At 33.7% G+C, this 23,759-nt stretch overlaps 2 protein-coding genes across 3 annotated transcripts in view; one reads left to right on the forward strand and one right to left on the reverse strand.

Annotated features, from left to right (window-relative positions):
• The window catches only part of LOC111049425 (protein N-terminal asparagine amidohydrolase), a 50,270-nt gene extending 36,257 nt beyond the window's left edge, over window positions 1-14,013 (forward strand). Inside the window, exons 3-9 of the mRNA XM_039429565.1 lie at window positions 2,986-3,176; window positions 5,218-5,283; window positions 9,135-9,311; window positions 10,189-10,296; window positions 10,666-10,840; window positions 11,004-11,044; window positions 11,532-14,013. Of these exons, the coding sequence (XP_039285499.1) occupies window positions 2,990-3,176; window positions 5,218-5,283; window positions 9,135-9,311; window positions 10,189-10,296; window positions 10,666-10,840; window positions 11,004-11,044; window positions 11,532-11,680 (903 nt within the window). The 5' untranslated portion in view covers window positions 2,986-2,989 and the 3' untranslated portion in view covers window positions 11,681-14,013. The remainder of the gene's footprint in view (window positions 1-2,985; window positions 3,177-5,217; window positions 5,284-9,134; window positions 9,312-10,188; window positions 10,297-10,665; window positions 10,841-11,003; window positions 11,045-11,531) is intronic.
• A 3,062-nt stretch (window positions 14,014-17,075) lies between these two features.
• Window positions 17,076-23,759, reverse strand: part of LOC111049413 (striatin-3) — a 33,673-nt gene continuing 26,989 nt past the window's right edge. For both annotated transcript variants that reach the window (XM_039428946.1, XM_039428945.1), the window contains exons 10-13: window positions 23,126-23,259; window positions 22,603-22,804; window positions 21,625-21,794; window positions 17,076-20,215 (exon numbers count right to left, since the gene is read on the reverse strand). In XM_039428946.1, coding sequence (XP_039284880.1) covers window positions 21,625-21,794; window positions 22,603-22,804; window positions 23,126-23,259 — 506 coding nt within the window. In that variant the 3' untranslated portion in view covers window positions 17,076-20,215. The remainder of the gene's footprint in view (window positions 20,216-21,624; window positions 21,795-22,602; window positions 22,805-23,125; window positions 23,260-23,759) is intronic.

Consider the following 23,759-nt stretch of genomic DNA (forward strand, 5'->3'; position numbering starts at 1 on the left):
GGGATATGAATAAATTTGAAGTGAACAGAAAATTATTACAATATTCATTTCCATTTATGTTGGTTGTAATTTTGAATTTTGATGGAGTAATGCATCAGTTACCTCTTTCTAAATTCTAACATCCTGTTACATTTCAAAAATGAGCCCAGTAAGTCACAAACAAAATCATGAGAAATTTAAATTTTCCGCTCAAATAGGGGCCTAATTTACTTACATATTAGAAATGACCAGATTCCTTCCTACTAGGGCATCAGAAGAGGTACATGAACTATATCAGTGTTGCGGGTTGTCTATGCTTGCATTTGAAGGCGTTGAAAACCCCTGCTACCTCTTCAAGTGTTCTGACTCCCTGGTACAGAATTAAAACCAATGTTGTTGTATTATTAATTTAATTTATCAGAGCAGCAGAAACATGCAAGAGGTGTTGTATTCAACACTGAATACATCAGTGTTGAATTACTGGAAATTCTACCTCTACCAGGGCAGCAGAAACAGAGGTACTGAATTTATCAGTGTTGAATTAGAACCAACTGAAAATTCTTCTAGTGCAGCAGAAACATGCAAGACTGAATTGCATTGAATTTATTATCAGTGTTGAATAAGAACCAATTGGAAATAACTGGATATTATTATGATGTTATGATAACATCATAACAATATGATGACCAATCTTGTAATGCCTCATACTGAACAATCTCATAAAAATATTATGATGAAATTATTAATCTTATTTTGTCATAAACTCTTCAATAATATTCTAATTTTATTTCAAATTCCCTCATTGGGAAAATGATGAACTCGTGAAACGTGAATGTTCTTGTAATAAAATAGTTCTTATTCAATTTGAATAGTAATCTACATAAATTCTCAAACTGATCAAAATAATAGCTATAAAATGCATCTGCTTACAACTCTGAGAACTCTGAGAGCTTATACATATATGTGAGATTAACTTATCTTTTATTTCATGATGAATCGTGTGAATTTATCAAAAAAAGTTCTTTGTCCATCAATTTGTATTTTCACAAACAAAAAGCAATTAGTACATAATTAAACATTTATTCTGGGAGTACGGTATCAAAAGATAGTGTTCTAAGAATAAAACTGCGAAATCATCAAACTGATAAAAATTATTTAAATTAGAGAACGGTATCAATACTAAATTCGAAAACATGATCATTTATTTAAATTGTAATTACTTTATCCAGTAGTTGATTTTTTCCAGACATTTATAGCATCTATCCTGACAATGCTTGCATAGGTTTCCAATTAAAAGTAAACTAATATCAAAACTTCCCTAGTTTTGATATAATATTTATTTCATTTTTATTCATGGAATATAACAAATAATTCAGTACTGTATTTCTTAATAGTCTTGTTGAATTGAAGTTTTTTTTCATTTATTAAATTCAATACTATAAGATTTGTTCTCTTGTAAAAGTTCATATCATATTTCCAGAAAAAGTTCTAAAATGTTATGTACAATTATAGTTTTCAGTAATATTGGCAATTTACAGTAAATTTTCTATTACTAGCTCCTCTGTTAGTAGTTGGTCTGTACTGAACCAGGAATATGAAATATTTCATATTGCTCAGCTTTATAAATGTTAATGATTATCATGGGAATTGAACCAATTGTTTTTTCTGGCATAATTTTCTGGGAGTTTCCATTCTAATGAATTACTCAAAATTCGTTCCTGCCATCTGATAGTAATCGTTATATCCAATTATAATCACAATACTAATAATTAGTATTATAATTATTATAGTATAATATTGAAGAGAAGTTATACAAAATAATCATAATTCGTAAATCAAGTGTAAATTTCATACTCACATTTTTTCCTGTATAATTCCTCCATATTTTATGTTTTTAGCTAGGCGGAAGTTGAGCAGACTATAGCAGTGTCATGGTCCCGATATTTGAGGCAACATTCACAATAATCAACACTCAATCTTTTTATGATTATTACCTTCTCTCCAACAATTTTGATTCATTCAAATGCTTCTTCCACATTCTACAAGTATATTTAATAGATATTTTTGTACACTTGCATTTGTTCTATCTATTAATTTATTTTTATACATCCATTAATCAATTATTTATGTTGTTTATTTATTTTTGCAGTAGAATATTTTTTATACTTTTGCATATATTATGTTGTCTTTATCAATTAAGTAGTAGAATGTTATACCTGTGTAGACAAGTTAATGTTATACCCATGTAGAACTCATGCTATCACTTTACCACATATTTCTAAAGGTCCGTCTGTACGAGGTTTACAATTGTTTTTCATTATACAATTTATCATTATACATTGATTAATGAAATCGAATTTATCGAATTTAATTAAATCGAATTTATTCACTCGAAATTCATTCAAAATATTCACAAGAATATAGATCGACAAGTTACAAGTGAACAAGATACTACTCACAAAAAGTACAGTAAGTTACTGGACTTGTACGCGAATAGGAGTCTGATACAAAATGCTCTAGGTAAGATAATACCGGCTCATTAAAAAAGGACTTTACAACTTTGAAAATTCATATAAATCTCATTAAACAAGGTACACAGCTGGTTTTGGTGTTGTTATAAAGGAAAACACTTCAAGTTTTTCCACCTTAAACTAAAGATGTTCTTTGTGACTTCCGTTGGTTATCCTGCAGACATCCCATCGATAGTCGATTTCTTCCCAGACTCGCACAAGCATTTGCGGTGCGACCAGGCACTAGCGGACTACGCGAGTCAAAACTTGGAGTGTTTTCCTTTAAAACAACACCAAAATCAGCTCTTTACCTTGTTTAATAAGATTTATATGAATTTTCAAAGTTGTAAAGTCCATTTTGAATCAGCCGATATTTAAATTTATTATCATTTGATATAGATGAATATATAGTAGGAGAGGAGTTAGTGAGAAGAAGGTTTTAGAAATTCAAGTATGATGTAACGAAGGTGATTGAGTGAATATTGTTTGTTCGCAGTGTGATGGTGTTGTTAGTGGGTGGTGTGGGGGTGGAGGAGGTGCCCGGGGACTCGCATACTCTGGTCAGCAACCACCCCTTCCTCAGGGATGCAGCCGCCCACCTGCTCAGCATACCCACCAAGGTCATTGGCCCGCTGGGTCTACTCTATGTCGGCCAACGGGAGATGGCTGTCACCATACCTCATGACAGTAAGTGCACCAAACAAATTAATATTCAATAGAATACTCAAGAAATTTGTGTTTCTTTAGGAACGCGACTAGGCGCCACCTCGACTACTTGACACCCCGTCAACCTGTCCCCTTTTAAAACCGGTTTTGAGGGGACAGGTTGACGTGAGCCGACCCCGTCTACTTGTCTCCTTTCTAAGGAGGTGACAACTAGTCGGGGGGACTCTCTGCCGCGAGGGTGCAAGGTTTCAGGTTTCAGGTTGTCGTTTACTGTCATGACTAGTTGGCACCTTCGGTCCAGTAGTCAGGGTGACAACTTGACGGCAATGGTATATTTTTACGAGAGTACAGGTTGTCGCCTATGACCAAAATGACCAGGTGTCTGGTAGTCGGGGTGACACCTAGATAGCGACCCGTTTCTTTCTTGTTTTTAAAATTGTCAACTCAATATTGTTTTCTCCTTTCAAGTGATAATTGAGTAAAATTTATTGTTCTAATTCATTCATGAATTCAACCATCTAAATTCAAAGGGGATCAGAAGTTGGCTGGAATATCAACTCACGCGATCTCAAAAGTTCACTATGGAAAGTTCACAAGCGCTAGTGTTCGAGCTTATGTCAAATATGTTTTTAAACAAATTAATTCAAAGTGAGGTTATTATTGTACATCTTCTAACATGAATGCGCTAGCGTTCCAACTTCTGGTCCCCTATAGGGGGATCAGAAGTTCAAATGCTAGTGCTTCCGTGTTAGAAGATGTGGTGTGGATATCAGATGATAGAGGCTGAGCGCCTACATCTAATGTACAAAAATCTCAATTTTAATTAATTTGTATTAAAATATATTTGAAATAAGCTTGAACACTAGCGCCTCCATGGAGAATATGTGAGCTTTCAATAGGTTACTTTTGCCACCAGAGATCGCGTAAGTTGATTTTCCAGCCAACTTCTGATCCCCTATAGTTTGCAAAAATTTATTTCGGACTATGTCATCACTTGAATTTGGAAGAAAAAAATAACAGAAGGATTGCCTTAGTATTTCATCTGCCAATGTTGTTACATCCATGTCATGTTTAACATAGAGAAATAAATAGAATAAATGCCGGTAACTGAAATAGCTATTTGTGCAACTAGTGTGCAAAGTGACAGTTTGCTGCAGCAAAAGAAACGTTTACGCACGAGCCGTAGGCGAGTGCAGAATAATGGTTTCTTGAGTGCAGCAAACGAACTTTGCGCACATATTTCACATTAAATTTCTCCTACAGTTACCATTGAATATGAAAAGTGGGTAATTATGGGTAAAATTCCCTGAAAACCATCAAATGTTTTTGTGTAATTTTATTATTAATAAAAACTTTAATTTATTTGAAATTGAATAATAATAATTATATAATGATCAGTAATTCAATTGAAAATTTATCTGACTGCTTGAAGGGGATTTATCTTATGTAAGCATTGAAATGACTATAATCAAGGCACATAATGGCAAGGCAACGCCGTTCTCCACTGCCATTATAACGTGGACCTCACTACAACACAGTCAGTGTTACTGACTTAATTTTGTTTAACTTAATTTTGATTTTCCTGCACTGGTGCTCCATATAACCTACTAACTAATCTGCGTTGTCATGCTGCAAATCTGGAGTATGCAAAGTAATACTTTGCGCACTAGAGCGGAAAAGTGATTCTTTGCGGGCTGCAATCAGTGCAGAAATGCTCACTTTTCAAGGTATCTGTAGGAAAATAAAATTACTAGAACCCTTTTGAAATAAATAATTTACACTTTATTATATATTAAGTACTCCTGGTGGAAGGGTGAGCGTCGAAAGCTAGCCACTAACTTCACGTTTTGACGGATATTTTCAAAATTAAAGGCGAACAGTCTTATGTGAGGGTGTGGAGGACCAGTGTGCTGCAGATTTTTTCAGTAGAATTCTGCGCAATTCTATCTTGTCTTGCACATTTTTTTACATAATTTTGCACAGTATATTTTCTAATAATTATAGTATTTCTACCGGTCTGACTGTATGTTTACAACTTTCAATTTGTCTTATTGTTTTGCAGAAAATGTGAACATCATAGGCACTGATGACTTGACAGCCTGTATCATGTTCATTCTCAGGAACACAAGTAAGTTCATGAACCTCAATTGTAAGTTTTTTCAAGATCATTTAATGTTCAGTTGAAGTCATCATAGGCAATCATTTAATTTTTTAGTAACTGAAGAAGCAGAATAAAAGATTTTGTATTTTGGGGGAAATACAATGGATTAAAACTCTGATTGACTTCATTATATTATATAGTGTGACTGCTAGGGAAAACGGTGACTATATGGGTACTGTCCAACCTTCTTTCTATTGACCTTGGCGTACACAGTATCCTCTCATCTTTATAATTTTTAGTACGATATGTAGAAGTAGCCGGTGGGGTTGATGTATGAGCAGTAGCCAAATAGTTGAAATAGGTAACTGCAATCTCCAACCATGGTTTCAAACCTCTATTAGCAAATCTAATAAATTTTTTCTGTGATAAAACATGATTGAATGATAATGTGGAATGCTGTCAGGAACATTTCAAATTTAGTCCAATTTGTTTGTGACTATTTTAGTTTGTTAATCTAAACAATTTTTTATTAAAATAGTTTTTTTTAACAAATTTTCATGTCTGTCTTCTTAATATAAAACATAATGACTGTTGTGTGAATAATTTATTACTATATTATTCATTAAATTCGAATTGATAAACTTGTCCAATGAAAGGACACATAAAGATGGCGTTCGGTTCTTGACAGTCGGCAGTGTTTTTTAATGAACGCGACTATCCTTTTTCTTCATCATATCAATGAATGATCTGAAATAATAAATTGATTGATAAAGCACCTAATTATAGATTGGTCAGTCTCGAAATAAGATAAGCTTGAAATTGCAATGGTCTTATGGGAACTGAGCTTTTTTTGTAACTGAACAATCTGTACTTGAGAATGTATGTACTGTATGTACATACATACATCTGTACTATAACTGAACCATCTGTATTTCAATGCAGAACTCCTATAATCTTGAATCGCTCTTGAGGACCAAAGCGTTCTTTCAGGCGTTTTCAGACGAGTCAGCAGGGCTGGAAGCTCTCTGATTATCAGCTGATTCTCGAACGCCAACCTGATCACCCAATCGGAGAGCTTCCCGCCCTGCCGACTCGTGTGAAAACGCCTGAAAACCCCTTCATATGACTTGACCCTTAATCCGTTGCCCTTGAATCGCAATCTCCCATGCAAACTTTTATTTTTTGCGCATAGATTCCTCCACTAATGCTTCCGACATTTTGAAAATCCTCTCCAACTATAGTTACACACAAAATATTCAATTGATCGTTTTTTAGAGATAATTGATGAATAAATACATTTTATTTCCATTAAAATACAAACAAACAACCTAATTAACAAAATGTACATAATATAAATAAAGAAAATACGATCTATTCGGAACTAACCTACTCAACTATGGGAAACCCATGTACCTACCCATGTAGAGCAGGTGTAGTAGTAATAAATGAAGAGTGGGGGCGCAAATACATTGGTCAAGTGAGCTCACATATTGTTCGAAATTATGTTTTTCTATATAATGGCTTCTAGTTGTTATAATCCAGTTTTTCTTGCGCAGTTTTTCAAAGCGCCCCAACAGCGCTTTTAAATTTTCTTGAGTTTTCTATCATTTTGATGTGTGCAGGAAGTAAATTGTGGAGTTTTTATGCTGGGTGTTCGAAGGAAAAATCAGGTGGTTGGAGATGGATAGTAATAGAATAGATATAATAATAATAATAATAATAATAATAATCTTTATTTCCGTATAAAAAAAAACAAAATAATTACAAAATTGCACTTGCAGAAATTTCACATAATATACAGAAATATTCTACCATGCAAGTGACTAAGTCACGTCCGCATGGAGGAGCATCAGAGAGACAGAAAAAAAACAATATTTATTGAAAACGAAAACGAAAGAGAGAAAAATATATAACTAAATAAAACTAAGAACTATCTAAAATAGTGTATACAATACCTATTTTCTTTAAATGAAAAAATACAATAAGAATAATAAATTAATTAATTTGAGATGAATTGATAAAGACAGAAATACATAATCAGCAAGAGTGGAAAATTCTATGCATAAAATAAAATAACAACAAGCTCAAGATAAGACATGATACGCAAATCTCAGACAAAAGTCAAAATTAGCAAGCACAATAAGGTAAGGGTTTGAAAAATTTAGAATACCGAAACCACAACATACACAATAGACTACAACAACAACCATATATAAAATGGCTCGTGGAATAATAATAAATATACAATATATAATACATATATATATATATATATATTTTTTTTTTTTAATTAAACAGCACTCAAATATCATTTAGAATAATCAATTCAATTACCATTGGATCCTTTGGGACTGTAATACGCAGTGTACAAGGAAATAAATGAACAGCCTTTGGAACTATATTACGGAGTTGTACATCATTTCCACCCCAACCCTATCGCAGTTTAGTAGCCATCTTTTTATGCTAGTTTTGATGTAATACTTATTATTTTGGGACCCAAAATTAATCTTGATGTGTATAGGTAAAAGATTGAAAAATTTTGGGGTGAGGAACATAAAAGATGTTTTGAAAAGGGTACAGTTAGGTCTCAATCCTCGGAGATGGCGATTCAGTACTCCTCGCGTCAAATGAGAGCCCTCCACCACCTCACAATAGCTTACTATTACACCATCATTCCCACTCAGCAGGTAGAAAATATTAAGTACCTTGTGGATATACATGTGTCTCAGAGGGAGTATCTCGAATTCTTGAAATAGTGGTAAAGTGCTATCCCTGTATCCTACACCAGCAATTACTCGGATAAAAGACTTCTGTAGCTTTATAATGGGATCCAAAATGGAATAATATGTACTTCCCCAACAACTCAATCCATAACTTATTCTTGAATGGGCAAATGCGTAATAAATCTCTTCCAGGGTACTTTTATTGCACATCTGCTTTAATTTAAATATTGTTCTAAGGTAGAACTGAAGAGATTTCTTGAGGGACTTAATGTGGGACTTCCAATTCAAGTTATGATCTAGAAGCACCCCTAGATATTTTACATTGGATTCCATTTTCACAACAGGGCAACTGCAAGAGTCACGCCTACAGTGAAATCCGTGGAGGAAGATAGGCATAGGAAAACTTCTACTGCCACTTAGACTGAACAAGATGTAATTAGTTTTTTGAACATTCATTGCCAACTTATTACAAGTGAACCAAAATGACAGTTTATTCAAGTCCTGTTGCATGTCATAAGCAAGTTGGTCCTGTTGGTCCGGACTGTATGATAAGGCAGTGTCATCTGCAAAAGTTGTTAATTGTCCCTTAAAGTCACCATTGAATAAGTCATTAATGTAGATCAAGAATAATATAGGTCCCAGGACCAACCCTTGAGGGACCCCATGACAGATATCACGCAAGTCACTAATTTGATTATTAATTTTTACTGCCTGACTTCTTCCCTGTAGGAAAGTTCCAAGCAGTTCCAAGGGTGCACCTCTAATACCTGCTCGCCACAGTTTATGTAGCAGAAGATCATGATTTACAGTATCAAATGCTTTACTGATATCGATAAACAATCCAGCAGCACAATTACCTTGTTTTTTATTTAATCCTAAGTATATATTTTGCAGGAAATGTTGAAGGGCAAGCTCGGTGTTGAGATTCTGCCTGAAACCAAACTGTTGATTGGAGAAGAAAAAGTTGTTATCTAAAAAGTTCATTAATCTTTTTTTAATAAGTTTCTCAAACACCTTTGATAGAGTAGGTAAGAGTGAGATGGGACGGTAGTTTGTTTTGGACATCCAAACATATAATCATTGATAGATAGTAATTTTTTTATAAATTCATGTTTTTCGTAGCAATTTTAATGTTTTTTCTCATGTCAATTGTAGCGACGGGCGCAGTGGGCGTGGCTCACTACGATGGGTGTGGCACAGACGAGGGTGTGACCGCCATGGTGCAGCGAATGCAGGAGCTGTCCTACCCGGAGACACGGCTGCAACTGCAGATGGTCGGTGGCTTCTCAGACTCATGTCACTACAGCGAGGAGCTCTTCTTCAACCTCATGCGTGAGTTGATGTTTTTAAAATATAGTTAATTTTATAAATTAGTTCATAAATTTAGTTTACTAACTAGTTAGTTGATTCAACTGGTTTAAACCAGTTTATCAGCAAATAATCATTTGCAAAGTTGTGCTAAACTAAATGGTGTAAATACGGCCTTAGTGTACATGCATGCTTATCATGCAAAGACACACATGTTCATCATGCATGTTTTGTCATTACTCATTAGCGAGAGGCTTCTAACATCCAATAAACAACCAATAAAAATGAATGAACCACTGGAAAATTACAAATTATAATGATAGAAAAATAATTTAACCTCAAATAGAGCACCGAAGAAAGAGTAAACAACAAAAAAATCGTGGATACAAAAACCTAACTTGGAAATTTTTTCTCGAAACCCATCGCTGTGATGACACGACAATGTATGACGACGGCATGCATGTCCTAACGTTAGTGGTCAGCCCAAGATTTCATTGATTGGTGTTGCTATCGTTGTCTGTCATTAGACAAAGCAGATAGCTCTATCCTTTTATAACTCCGCAACGTTGCAAAATTGCTTTTACGCTATGAAGAAATATAATGAACTAACAGACTAGAAAAATTATCATCAGAAATATTTTCCCAACAAATGAAATATAATTGATCATTAACGAGAATTAACAATTTATAACACATCTGATATACCAAAATCAGCTATCTACTGTAGAAGGCAAAGAATCGGCAACATTGTAGTCATATCAATTCCACTGGCTTTATAACGTGGACCTCACAATAGTTAAATCTTTTCACTTGAATCTTATTTAATATTCAATTCTATATGACAAGATAATAATATGCTAATTCTACTTTTGATTAATTTGCAGTGGTTTGTGTGTTTCAGATGCATTTCAAAAGCAGCCAATAGAGATAGACCTGACAATGGCGTGTGTGGGAGAACTGAATACCACAGTCCGAAACGGGAGGCAGTGGCCCATACTTTTTGGTGCAGGTTTGTAAATATTTATTTTGTCAATGTACAATATGTTTTCATATTTCAATGTAAAACTACCTTCTGGACCAATTTCTTAGTACGAACTGTTATAAATTCAGACCAAGGTGGCAATTTTTCAATTGTTTTTTTTTGTATATTCTTTTGTTTTATCTCAGTGATCGAACTCAGAACAAGACAGTCATTAATATTGTATTAATCTATTCTTTTTCATTGTTTTATGTAAAACAACCCTCCTATTTTTTAGTGCGAACTGTTATGGACTCAGAACGATGCATCCAATTTTTTATTTCTTAATTTATTGCTTCTTCTTTCTATTCGTCTACTTTCTGCTTTTTTATTCTCATTTATTGTATTTTTTTTTTGCAGGTGTGAACGTGAAAACAGGGGAAATTTTTCCGGCCACATTTCCCGACAAAGGACCCGAACAGGCGCTCAGAAAAGCTAGAAATTTAGTCGGAGCCAAACAGGTCAGTAATTTTAGGATATTTAAAATTGTATGGTCATTTCCAAGAGTTCATCTTTCTCATTTTAGAAAGTTATTGTAGTATAAATATCATTTGACTATTCAGTAAGTTTTATAACTGAGGTATCTTTTCCAAAATAGTAAACGATAAAACTTTATGATTAATGATAGATTTAAATATTATTATTGTTTTCATATTGTTTTTATTAATTTAAACATAAATATATCTACATTTTTATAGAATTAGTGGAATGGGAACTATGTTTGATTTAGAATTTATAAGTATTAATTAGGAAGCCACAAAATAAACTGTCTTAAAATAGTAATAGATTCAAGATTACACCTAATAGATTAATATATTATTTATTCAATAGATTAATGACTTGAACCAAGTATCATTTGTGATCAAAGCCCCAATACTTTTATATTCAATACGTCCTAACTGTTTAAAATAATTAATGTAATGAGTTGTAAAATCGCTTCCCAGTGGTTCGGAACCCACCTAAAACTGTAGGTCAATTCATCCCGAATTATCATTCGCCTCATATAAACACGCTCAAGCCTAGAGATCATGTGGGCATCACCATCAGCAAAAAGATCTCACTGTAGAACAGAGTGGCGCAGAAACTTACAAAATTGAAGTTTTCGAGCGAAAATTATGTTAGTTAAGTTAATAACAAACATAATAATAATAATAATTAAGTATAATATCAAACATTTATTGTCTTGTATTTGTTTTTGATTAAATAGAGTTTGTTGTGATTTGCAGAGCCGCCACACATAGTGATGCAGATCCGGACGACACTGAAGTACATCCAGGAGAATCCGTTTCCCGACATCACCGTCTTCCACGACAACCGACCGCACTACTTCCGTCGCGACGAGCACACCGGCCTCTGGGTGCCCTTCCGCTATTAGTCACATCACATCACATCACATGCCTTCTGAACTTTGTTATTGCTATAGACCGCCCGTCACAAGTACGACTCTCTCGAGAAAACTGCATTGTAATGCGCTCCAGTCGGGCGTTTTGTCAACTGCAATGACTGATTCCTCATTCTAAATTCTAAAATGACTAAATAATTCTGAATAGTACTATAGTGAGGTCCACGTTATAACGGCGGTATTTGATTAATATTGATATTGCTATCCTTGTCTATTATTCGGCAAAGCAGATAGTGCTATCCTTTTCTACCTCTGCAATGTTGCCAGATCGTATCTTAACAATGTTGAAGTATGATTAATTAACAAATTATTTAAGCTCAATTATTAAAAAATGTATTTTCTTGAAAAATAGAATAAAATTGATCATTTTTAATAAGAGTAGACAGTTAATATTTCATCAGATATACCTGTATCTTCTACGGAAGACAGTGGCAAGGCAGAGAATCGGCAACGCTTTTCTCCACTGTCATTATAACGTGGACCTCACTATAGCATGTTGCAACTTGAAAGCAAAAACCTGAACCCTAAACTTTACCTTTTCCCAACTTCTCCCTAATCCCAACCCAACCATAATCCTATCCTCATTCAACACGATTTGTATTCGTTCTGTACAATAATTCTCTACCACACGTTGAGATGTGACTTACCTGGCTCAACCAGGCCTGCCAACAATGAGTGCAATCGTTTCCCCCCAAGTGATTCTGATGAGCAAAGTTTTATATACATGGTTGTGGCTAGTGCTAAATACTCAGAGTTGACAACCCTGCTTTACACCGCAGTCTGTTGTGGGAGCCGAGAGACGATGTAATCAATCAGTCGCGTGTGAGAGTGGATCTTGGAGCAGCAAGACCAATTCACAATAGCTGCCTAACATCTTTGTCATAGACTGAACTGAATTATCAGAATACATGACTTGATTTCCACGGAAGCATTGTGAACTGGAATCTACGAGTCCAGCAATTAACAGTGGATATGAGTCACCACTTTTATACGCACATTAATGCAAGCTCTATGTTGGCTATCCTTTTGATGAATCGACTATAGGAATTTCAGAAATGCTTAGTTGATACTTTCTTCTTTGAATTGTTAGGAAGAGTTAAGCTTGTGATGGGTCGTATGTCTGTGGTAACGGTATTGTTATTAATTGACGTGTCACTAAGATTAAATAGTAATATTGTACTCTGAATTATATAAAGTGAGACGTGAACAAAATATCCGTGTTGCTAAATTGTTCGAAATTTCAATCTTTCCATGCAATATCCTATGACTGGATATCCAGTGAATATTATTCAATTCGACAACAGTTTTCAATTTGAAAATATCTTGTCATGAAACGATTGAAATTTCGCACAATTTGGCAACACGGATAGGAGTCTCAACTTGTTATATTCATGCCCAGTTTCACCAAGCTCGGTCAAGACATTTGAACATGTATAGACCGGGTACGATTTATATGATTGTGTACACTGGAATATTATAGATAGAAGCTATTGCCATAGAAATCGTATATGTTCCAGTGCACTCTTTGTAAATTGTAGGTGATTTGACCACGTTAAAATGTCTTGACCGTGCTTGATGAAACTGGGCGTCAAAGTATTGTGAAATATCATAAACATGATTATCGCTAGACTGTTGAAAACGTTAACATCACTAGACAATCACTATCTATTCTAGTTTTATGTTTGTTGTTTATGCTGGAATTGAATGTTTAATACTATTAATGTGAGTTTGGTCTTCTGTCAAATCGTACTAAAGCTGAGAAAATGATAGCTTGTAATTTGTGTCATACTGGTACAAGAAAGAAAATTGTATAATTTAAATGAAATATCATGCACAAAAGTTGTTGAATGATACCATCTTATTATGCTGTTCTTTATATGCATTCGTTTTTATGCACAAATTTGTAGATTTACGATTTGCTTTCTCAAGTCTGTAGATTGTTGAATAATTTTAATTCTTAGCATTCCTTTTCATCATTCCAATGTTATTTTTATTCAAAATTTCTAATTTGTGTTTTTATTTGAATATTTCGTCATAGAGAACATCAAGGTTCTAAAAATTATTTTAACAAAAATGTTTTATCCTGATTTTTATCAACCACCAAATAATTCAGCTACTCTGGGGTATACTTATTAAAAAAACATCAAAGTACTGAAGCCTTAAGCGGAATACTATTGGCAATTTTTATATGTGTAAATATTAATTATTAAGGTGCTATTATTGTTAAACTAGTTGGGTGGTTTAATATGCTGCTAGTTCAATTTCACATCTATGCTATATAGATTTATATATTTTTGTACATGAAATGCTCCATTTTAGGCTATAGGATATATTATCAAAACTAGTGTTAATGTGTTTGTTTTATTTGCCTTAAATGCTTTTCATTGTTGGATATGTTGACTGCTCTGAAAAATTTAAAACTTGTAAAAAATTGTTAGTTTGTTGTAAGATTTTTAAATTTTATGGTTTTCATGATAAAGCATGAATGAATACATTGATAAAGAAGCATTCTTGGTTTTTGTGGACAAGATATGAGGAGAGAATTTTATACTATAACACAAATTGTCCACTCATAATCAAGCAAGTTACACGTTGTAAACTGCGCATTTCCATTTGAGCTAATTTTTTCAGATGTATACTTGTTATTTATGTAAATGAAACAAATGTATGTAAGCTAGCTGGTGACAGGAAAATAACGCTGGAAACATACGAGGTCTGCTATCTCTTCATAGTGAATCATTTAATAGAATCAACAGTTGCCCATAGTTTGCAATTGGATAATCACATTTTCTTAAATTTCAAGCTTATTTTCAATTTTAGGTGAAAATGTTACTGAACATTAATTGTAAAGTTTTCAATGGTCAATCTTTTTCACTCGATTTTTTTTGTTTAAAGTGTATCTGAAGCCTGATAATTGGGAATCTAGAATCAAGCTTTGCATAGATTGGGCAGAGCTCCTAAAATTTTTACAGATTTGAGACTTGTGGCAGTTGATAGAGCTTATCAATGACTATTTTAGGTATGAATTTAATCAAAATCGTTGGAGCCATTTTTAAGAAAATCGCGAAAAACCCTGTTTTTGACAACATTTTCCCCATTTTAGCCGCCATCTTGAATTGCATTTGATCGAAATTGTTCGTGTTGGATTCTTATATTGTAAGGACCTTAAGTTCCAAATTTCAAATCATTCCGTTAATTGAGAGATGAGATATCGTGTACACAGACGCACATACACTCACACACACATACAGACCAATACCCAAAAACCACTTTTTTAGACTCAGGGGACCTTGAAACGTATAGAAATTTAGAAATTGGGGTACGTTAATTTTTTTCGGAAAGCAATACTTTCCTTACCTATGGTAATAGGGCAAGGAAAGTAAAAATTATGACTAACAATTTTTTGTGAATTTGAGTTACTTATTTGATGATGTTTCATCTACCTCCTCATGTATTCTGACATCCTGTTACAAAATTGAACATTTTGAATGAGCAAAATGAGCTTTCATTCATAATAAAGCAGCAGGAATATAGAAGAGGTACACACCATTTACTAGGAGTAAAAGACTGCTACCTCCTCATGTATTCTGACTCCCTGCAACAAAATTGAACATTTTGAATGAGCTCTGATATAAAATTACCAGGATTTAACCAGGCCAGCAGAAATAAAGAAAAGGTACACCTGTACCCATTTACTAGGAGTAAAAGAATCTGCTACCTCATGTATTCTGACACCCTGTTATAAAATTGAACATTTTGAATGAGCTTTGATATAAAATTAGAGAAAATAAAATTAAAATTACCAGCAGAGGGTACTCTTACTTTCCCAATCGGATCAAAGCAACAGTAACATAAACGGAGAGGAAATGTGTTTGTATGTTTCAAAGGTAGAAGGGGGTTAGATTTTAGGGGTTTGATTTGAAGATTTTAGAAAACGTTAACCTTCAACATGGGGCATAACTGTGCATGAGCATTAAAATGCATTGCTATTTTTTTAATTTTTCCCAAGGCCAGATCTGCGGTTCTCTATTCCTGATCAGATTCACTTGAAATATCATCATTCCTTATGCCCCAACTATACGGATGGAATAGATCACCACCTCCGTAAACAGAGGAATAAACAAGAGGTTTACGGAGGTAGTGAATAGATGTGACCGAACGTTTTCTCTCGTTATACAGGATGCCTTGAATCTCATGAGGAATCTCCTCCGCTCGTATATTGAGTGTTCCCCTTTTAATAAGTAAAGCAACCTCTGATTTAGAGGGATATGCGGAGCAGAGCATTGCATCGACTGAGCTTGTTTGACAACTTGGCAAACGCGCGACTTTCTATAACTCTCTTCATCACCCCAATTGACAGAACTGGTTTTCATCTCTCTGCTCTGCATATCCCTCATGTCGGAGGTTGTTTTAATCATTCTACTGTAAGAGGCTAAGCGTTCTGTAATCGTAAATACAGAAAAGACTTAGAAATGCTTCCCATTTATTGCTTGATGATAATTCAAAGTGAATATCACTTTAATACAAGTAAAACTGGTAATGAATTTCATTCATATTTTTTTGAAGTAGGTAAAATAAAGTGAGAAGCCCACTTTATTTTAGCAGATAATTATTATTTTTCATTTAAACTAGAACCATCACTTTCTGTATTTTTCGATTAATAAATTGTTATTTGTAGTGTTATCCATAGCATGAGAAAATCTAATGATTATTTTGTACTGTGGAGGTGAGCGTTTATGAAACTGTCCTTGTTTACCAATCATTAGCAGAGAGAGAACACAATTAGTTCTTATAAGAGTGTATTATAAGAACCATTGAACCCATAAGAACCAGTGGTTTACTTATCCCACCAATGTGCGAACACTCTTGTTAAGCAACAATGTCATTCTTTCATGAATGTTTTTGCTCAGCAATGCATCAAGTCATTCTCATCTAGGCCTACTAATTTACAGAATAATAAGACTAACTTACTACTAACTTTATTTATTATATAATAATATCTAAACTAACAAAAGCTGCGAGACTAGCATAATATTATACAACGTCAATTCAAGGATTAATTTTAATAGTAATTAAATGCGTTACTTGACAAACAATAACGATCAAAAGAAGAGTAACTATTACTAGTGGACATAGTCTAGTCAAATGCAAATTACTATACAGAGTAGCTGTTGCTAGTATTGTGGGAGTCCCAATATGGGATAGTAAATTTACAACAGAGCTTACAACCAAAAGCTCTCAAGTGACCATTCATCACTAATCTATTAATTAATAGTGATAATACATCACTAAACTATCAATTATCAGTGATAATAAATCACTAATCTATAAACAGCCAAACGGTTTTCCAAGAAAATCATCAGCATCATTTAGCTTTCAAATAATTTAATGTTCAACAGTTTCAAAAACTTAAAATAGTCTTACAAAAGGGGCTAGCAGCAATTATATAATATCATACTGGATAAACGTTTTTGTAATATAAAAATACACAATCAAATAAACACATACTTTACAACAGAATACAATAAAATTACTGATAAGATTCACATCATGGAATAGCCTTTTAAATTTAGGGTAACCATATATGTATACGAGCTGACAAACATAGGACAGAAGACTGCGGCCCGTTTAATCAATAGCAGTTGAACCATTGTTTAAATTACGCTATGTGTATATCATCATGATGTGTTACAATTGGATCAGTTGATGGTTTAAACTCTAAATATGTTTCAAATGCTATTGAGCATACGGTCCCAAGTGAAATAATATCATTGGAAAATACACATTCAATACACTAATTTTTGTAATGCTACTAAAGAAAAACATTTTAAAATCATCATTTATATATGAACATACCTAGTTTTTAAAAGTAAGTAATATACGAGGGGAGTTTACAAAAGGTCAATGATAAATTATTTATTAGTGTATTACAAACATAAATGAATGAAACCATCCATAATTTCTACTGAAAATAGTTATAAATTCGACTTCCGATACATTTTTGTATCGGATAATATACATTGTGTGTGAACAAGAACTTTTACAAATCGATTAATAATACAGTACTTGATTACAGCGCAGTTCACTTTCAAGTGGCAGCATTCCTAACAAATGGCATCGATGTTTCCCTTTGCAAAGAATGCTGACAAATGGAAGTGAATTCCACTGCCGAGGAATTATTCTTTTTGGGAAACTTTTAGTTTGGTGTGGTGTATTTTTGTGTACTTTTTCAACTTTCTGTGTATGACTACAAAACGTTTACTTGCTTACTATGATCAATTCGTTATTCGTTCTATACAAAGGAGACGGCTAATTAAACAAATAAATACTGTCAGCATTAGAATAGGAATAAAAAGACTTCTTTATTTGATGGCGAGGCAAGCAATGTCCACTCTACCATTGTGAGAATGAGAAGTATTGATGTTAATTAAAAGGAAGGCTGACAGTTAGAAGATAATTTTATTATAGAAATATAAATTTAGAATAGAAATTATCTTATTACAATCATTTATAAGTAAAATTTGTTTTAAAACCGCTATATTAGTTGAGATACTCGCCTTTTATAGTTTTTGCATTTTACTGAGAAGTGAAAATTCAGGTGAGGATTTAGTTTCCTTCAGCTAGTGGACTGGTAAAAATTTACTTTTAATTGTTGTTCTTTATTAACATGGTCAATTTTCAGGAGCTGAAAGACAATTTCCTAATTCAATTTAATTCTTTATGAATGTTATTTGTTCGATTTTTTAATGACTGTTTCGTCACAACACTATATTTTATCAAGTTATTTTCAAGATTTAACATTTCTTCTTTTAGCGGAGTCTTCTTTTTAATACTACCCTAGAACTCTTGGAAATTTGAAGGTTATATAAAAATGGTTAACCGCTCATCTAATTGATGTTCTTTCAAGAGTAATGCAACCAAAATTCCAAATCAATTACTGAATTAGCCTTTTCAGAAGTAGCCTACCTACTGTATAATATATGGCACTCAAGTAGGAATATGTATATATCAGATTGATTCTATTCTATCCTGTGATTTTTTGTGATAAGATCAGGGTCACATTTACTAACGATTATCATAGACGTTCTTAGCCAAGCACGCTTTGGTTGCCTAGCAACCAGTCAGAACTATTTTGAAAACTCGTAGCTACTTTAAACTGCCAGCATTGTTATTTACAAGAAATGCTGATTGTTTAAAGTGATCCTCCCTATAAGGAACCAAACCTTACTTTGCAAACAACGACCCCAACTCATGACCCATTCATAAATGCCACCCAACTCACCACATACTTTTTTCAACAACACATATAGTGTGTTATTTTGAACATTCGATGATAATGGAGGATATTTTTTTTGTTTGACCTTCACGAATCTAAATTACGATACTTATCAATATCCATAAATTGGATTTATTCAATCAATAAACTGACTATTATACAGGTACTGTCCACTAACTGAGAAATGCGTACTTTGCTGAAACAGTAGGCCTACCGGAGAAGTTAAAATTATCGCCATTATAATAAAATATCAAATATTACAAACATTAATTCGAAATAATCGCGAATTTAGTTGCTACAATCACACAGAGCCAATTTTTTGAGAAAAAATAATTAAAAATAACATAATATAAAATATGAATAGTCTACAATTTATTAATATTACCTTTACAATCATTACATTTTCATTTTTTTGAAATGAACCTAATAAAAAATATTATTACTAAAAATTATAACTTTTGTACATTTATTCGAATTGTTTTCATCATAGTTTCATTGCCACGTATAACTGAAACCTACAAGGTTAATCAATGCAAACGCACGCGAATCGGGACTAGCATCTCAAAATTTCCTCTACAGCTTCTTTAATTTTATTCACCTTACATTACACTTTGCGATTGTATAAGATATATGAATGAATAAATAAATAAATATATTAATATCCAAGATCGTTTCCTTGCTTCGACTATTTTTAGGATGATTAGTTGAGAGGAGGAAGCACACAAGTTTCACAATTGATTACCACCACATCGACTCACTTCATCATGAAACTCGCAATAGCTTCGAGGTTAGATGGTTGGCTGTAGAATTTTGGAGTTGTGAGAAGTTATTATTATTTTACTTCGCGCGCCATTTCGATATAAATTTTACACATCGCGAATTTAATTAGAAAGCGATCGATTATTAGTTAGTTCAGTTTGATGACGACGTCACTCGGGAACCAAAGGGCGGGAAAATTCAAATTTCAAATTGTGTTTCGAATATTTGAGGTTAGTTTTTGGTCGCGCATGCGCAGAGCTCATCAACGAGAACCAGCTCGCTGATTTTTGCCACTTTAGTTCTTTTCTTTTTCTCGTTCCGTCCTTCTTTCCCTCCTTAACACAATCACTGTGATGTAGTTCGTAGTTCTATATTTACACATGCATTCATAATTTTTCGCTTATATCATTTCATCAGTTCAGTTCATCGTCATTTTTGTAGCCAGTGGTTTCACCCACAACGTTGTCCAACACCTGTAAAAACAATACATTTGATTATTTTTTCTAAAATTTTTATCTTTCATGTATATGGCTTGATTTTATGAAGATTAAAAATATCAAAAAAATAAATTGGAATGGAAATATAGGTGAGTACGGTAATTGATTCGATTGATTCCGAATTTGGATCTTGATTTTATAAAGATTAAAAATGTCAAAGAAATAAAATGGGTTGAAGATATAGGTGAGTACGGTGATTCACATCAATAATATATTCTATTAAAATCACAAGTCTTGATGAACAGGAAAACAGAAGTCTTGTGGATTCATGACTACCTATTCCAATATTGCGAATTCTCTAATGATTGAAATATCTGTAATAATTACAGATTAATTATTACTCACATAATGTTCATCAAACTTGAAAATCTCGCTATCTTTCGGTATATCTTGTGAAATATCTCAATAGCCAATCCAGTAACAAATTCATTCTCAAAGTCTTAGTGTTATCTTAAAAACTTTAATTTTCATCTACAAAAAATGATTAGTTGAAAAAAATAGACGAATAAAATAATTATTTGTTATGTCGAATTTATTACAGTAATCTGCATTGGAACTTCTAAGCAAACAAATTTTGACTACAGTGAGGAGAGAACCAGCAACCTCACAACCCACAGTCCTGCGTCTTAGCCACACAGTTACAAAAGAGGTCCTAGACTCTCAACTTGATCCCTGGACCAATATACCCCTTGCACAGCATTAACACGCTACTATGCGTAGCAATAACATTTGATCATCAAGTTCTGGTGATTTGCATCCAGAATCCAGCTATTTGAGTCTACTTCATACTGAGTGCTAGGTTGAATTTGAAGAACTCTTTCAAAGTGGAAAACTTACTTCCCAACAGTGACGACGTTTGGACCTAGTGTGGGTTATCATCAGACGGTGGAAACTCTGAAGTGAGGTTTTTCCTCTTCAAAAGTGTTCTTTTAATTCAATGTTGAATTAATAGTGGAAAAGAATGAATACACAATAAAGTGTTATTTTTGACACTCAAGATTGGTTTTGGCGTGATGATGCGTAACATAAACTGAGCGTTCTAATTCTGTAATAGTATAAATTAATAGATGATATTCAATATTATAGAAAATAACTAGTACCCTAGAAAGATTTCTTTAAAATTATACACGACTAGTTTCGACATTTATGCCATTCTCAAGTAATGTTCTTTTTTCAAATGTCATTCTCTTATACAAACGAATTTAATAATCAATTTAGAAGAAATTTCAAGTGTACTAATTATTCTCTATAATTGAACAATAAGTTAGTCCTATTAAAATACTTTAGTAGATTAAATTTTATTTTCGTTGTTATTTCAATTTGTATTGCACTGTTTGAGGGAAGCAAATGGGCTTTATAGCAGTTGTCTCCAGTGGGTTGCTTACCTAGACAAAGACCTTGGCGAGGCCGTCAGCGCCTGCGCTGGCGATGTAGGGCCTTGACGGGTGGAAGGCCACGTCTAATATCGACTCGTCGAACTTCTTGCGGTGGGCGGTGATCTCCTGCACACACGTCTTGTTGTCCAGGTTCCATAACCGAATGCTGCAGTCATGACCTATCAACCATTACAACCATCGGTTAATAGCCATCAACTATAAATAACGTATCAAATCAATTAGAAAATAGGCTTTATCCGAATGAAACTAGCAGCCTTGAGTGCACCAGTGATCACTTATATCGATAGCATCGATTTCATTTTCTATCCAGTATATTTTTTCAGATGTTATTATTATTATCATTATTATTATTATTATTATTTGGTTATCTAGTTTCGTTGCTTTAGTTGAGGATGTGCACCTCACTTTTTGGAACTTATTTTACATTCCGTAATAAACAAATCACATAAATTATGTTCCCTTTTCCATTTTCGATTTGGATACTATCAAGCTACTAAAATGACACTAATTTCCAATGAAATACTTTTTTATTCTTGTAACTTTTTGAGATATGAGCGCCAAAGTTGAAATCTTGGAGGAGATCCATTTCCGACCTCTACATCCCTACCACGCCAGCCACTCTTCAACCATTTGAGGGCCATGTTATCTCGTTGCCTCACGAAATAAATAATTCATGAAATTTTGAGAATACATTTTTCAAAATATTGTTCATCTCATTACATATTTGACTGTCAATTCTAGGGAAATGTATTCTTAGTTGAAATCTTGGGGGATCCAGTTCCGAATTAGAAGAAAGAATGAATTAATGATATTTTGAGGATAATTCTTCAAGATACTATCAATCTCATGACATATTTTTCTCAGAATCTCAATTCTAAGATAATGTATTCCATTTTGAAAATATATCCAAATTTAAGTTATTTACTGAAAGTGGAATAAATTGATATTGCAAATTGTAACACTTACTTCCGGACAGCAGATAGAGGCCGTTGGGATCGACGGCGATGCTGGTGACTGCGTCAAGGTGGGCCACCATCGAGTGCACCATTTTGCCGGTGCAGTTGTCGAAGAAGCGGATGTGTCGGTCGTCGTGGGCCGTCATTGTCAGCGGCAGCGTCGGGTGGCACACGGCCCGGTTGATTTGCCGACCCAGCACGCTGTTCACCACCTTAACAAACGCATTCATATGCCATTAAACTACAAAGCAAATCAACACTATTGCAATGGACATAGCAAAGCAGAGTATTATAAACTTATATCATTGTGCGAAATCTCAATTTGAGGACAATGGAGTTATTGATGATGGTTGAAGCTAGGACACTTGTTGAATCATTCATTAGCCCTCAAATAATTGTTAAATCATTCATTGTGATTGTGTAAATGAAATAAATAATTCTAATGCTCCATTAAACTCCAAGTATATTGCTGCAATATGTAGGATATAAAAATAGTTCTAGATATATGAATGGAGCATCAACTGTGAACGTACCTCCTGTGCAGACTCGAGCCTGAGCAGTGGCTTGCTGGTCTCGAGATCGAATATAACGCAATGCGCCGAGTTGTACGCAGCCAACACCCGGTCAGGCTCGTTCTTCACAAAGTCTACCGACGTCGGGATGCCGTCTGAAACACAAATACAATACATCATGTTACCGCAAAATCACATCAAGCAAATTCAAATAACAAAATGACGGTGCACAAGCTCTAGTGCATCAAAATCTAGTAATATGAATCAATAATCACATTCAAAAACAATTAACTGTATCATCAATGCATAGGTTTGTTCATAATTTTTAGTTTTTTTTTTTGGAAAACATCACAAAGCATATAGTTATGACTGCGAGGGAGCAACAGGCTCGGCCCAAAATTGTTCTCTCAAATTTTATGTAAAGCGCATTACATTTTCAAAAGAAAGGTTATATACCACTTCCTAGAATTCGAGTCCAATTTCTGAGAACCTTGAATATTGAAATATAAAGAGAGAAATTACAGTACTAATACAGCAATAAGATACTAATGAAATTCCGCTCCTTGAAAGTACATATCTCTTCTCATTGGCAACATGTGGAAGAAATAATGGTGTTAAATTTTCCTGACAATGTGTAAACACTCCCATAACAAAG

Source organism: Nilaparvata lugens, chromosome 5, assembly GCF_014356525.2.
Source record: "Nilaparvata lugens isolate BPH chromosome 5, ASM1435652v1, whole genome shotgun sequence".
Lineage (NCBI taxonomy): Eukaryota > Metazoa > Arthropoda > Insecta > Hemiptera > Delphacidae > Nilaparvata > Nilaparvata lugens.